Source organism: Sphaeroforma arctica, assembly GCF_001186125.1.
Source record: "Sphaeroforma arctica JP610 unplaced genomic scaffold supercont1.5218, whole genome shotgun sequence".
Lineage (NCBI taxonomy): Eukaryota > Ichthyosporea > Ichthyophonida > Sphaeroforma > Sphaeroforma arctica.
The window spans coordinates 1-2,062 of record NW_014035340.1 but is presented as its reverse complement, the minus strand read 5'-3'; the positions used below and the strand labels follow the sequence as shown (position 1 = coordinate 2,062).

At 38.6% G+C, this 2,062-nt stretch overlaps 1 protein-coding gene across 1 annotated transcript; it reads left to right on the top strand.

Moving 5' to 3' along the window:
- Positions 1–299: 299 nt before the first annotated feature.
- On the top strand, positions 300–1,835 carry SARC_14867 (hypothetical protein; the record flags this gene model as incomplete). The annotated part of the gene is made up of 2 exons (XM_014291002.1): positions 300–848; positions 1,689–1,835. Coding segments are annotated over 2 exons (696 nt in total), but the record flags the coding sequence as incomplete, so codon positions are not given.
- Positions 1,836–2,062: the final 227 nt, after the last annotated feature.

The following is a 2,062-nucleotide window of genomic DNA, read 5'->3' as shown; positions in this document are numbered from 1 at the left end:
TATGTATATTTGTGTGTATGTGCATATATATACATGTGTGTGTGTATGTGTATATATGCACATGTGTGTGTGTATGTGTATATAAACACATGTATGTGTGTATGTGCATATATACACGCGTGTGTATGTGTATATATACACATATGTGTGTTCATGTGCATCTATACACACATGTGTGTGTATGTGCATATATACGCATGTGTGTGTGTGTGACCATGATGATGCATGCACTTATACGTATTGATCAAGGAGCCACTATACCGCCCCTCACGCTGACCGCCACAACCTTTCCCTCGCAGGGACGGTATCGACCAAACAAACTGACGATAAATACACACCACCAGCCAATGAAAACGCAGAGAATAGCCTGCAGAGCAAGGCCGCCCAACCGTCTCTGTTGTCGCTGAAGACATTCCTGCATGTTAAGATTCCTCTACTCATTGAGCAACTGGAGCATTTGAGGCACGCAAATACACGTGCACACACCAACACAGACACACATACCAACATGCTCTCCCAATCACAGCCGTGTATGAACGGCGATAGAGATATAAATAGCACATATATAAATAGATTAAGCGCGGGAGGGCTCAACCCTGTACACAACAGCTCGGATACAGATAACATAGGCGTATATAAAGACCCCCTAAATTTAGAGAAACAGACACAAGCAGCTACTGATACCCAATTACCTACGAGTTGTGCTATGGATAAAATCGGTAAAGATGAGCCCGCGCAAAGTGTGGCCGGACAAAACGGGACAACGGAAGCGAACACACAGACAAGGGGCATTGTGGCGGTGGAGAAGGCTTTTGAAAGGGTCTGTGCGTCGCAGGTGCTCTTGGCAGGTATTTAATGAGTATATGTATGTATATACTTATGTGTATTATATATATATATATATATTTATATATATATATATGTGTGTGTGTGTGTGTGTGGTGTGGTGTGTGTGTGTATGTATGTATATGTTTATATGTATGTATATATATATATATATATAGGTTTGTATATATAAAAGGTTTATATACATGTGTCTGTGTCTGTATCTGTGTCTGCGTGTGTGTCTGTGTCTGTGTCTGTGTCTGTATATGCATCTGCATATGTACATATGTTACAATTAACACTGCTCAGGATCCTAGACTGGTTTATTCGTCCACTAAGCTTACTTACCGTTCATAATATGGCACACAAGCATGTGAGTTTGTAAGGTACTAGATATTTAGTTGAATGCTTGTCTACTACTGAGGATCAGATACCGCTGCCCTTTTCTTTCTGAACAGACGTTTGTATATGTAACTGCACACGCGTGTATTCAATGGCATGCCGTGTGGTTTAGTGTGTACATATATGCGAACGGCACGGACAAGTAATAATATATATATATATGTGTGTGTGTGTGTGTGTGTGTGCTTGCGTGTGTGTGTGTGTGCGTGCGCGCGCGCGTGTGTGTGTGTGTGTATTTATAATTATTAAATATGTATTTATATGTATTTATCTTATACATATACACATATATATATGTGTGTGTGTGCGTGTGTGTGCATGTATGTATATATTTTTATTTTTCTTATATATTTATTTTTATTATATATTTATATTTATATGTATTTATATATGTATATATATATATATATATTTATATATATTTATACTATTATTTTTATTTACTGTTCGTCTTCCTACAGGTGCACAGGCGTGTGTAGCATTGGATAATGTAGCAGCGTGCTTGGGTGCGTCTTTGGTGAGCAAGGGACTGATGTCGCAGGAGAGTCTCTCGTTTAGTCTGCGCTCACACGGCCTCTCCGCACACCCTGATGGCCACCTAATGTCAGGTACGTATAAGTGTATGTATAATTGCATAGAATTACATTGAATGCGTGTGGTAGTATTGGAATACGTGTGATATCTATAATTAAATTAAATGTGTATGGTTTGTATGTATATATATTGAATCTGTACGATGGTATAGTTCTATCGAATGCGTATGGTACGTATATATATATATATATACATGTGTTGTGTGTTTGAGAGAGAGAGAGTGTGTGTGTGTGTGTGTATG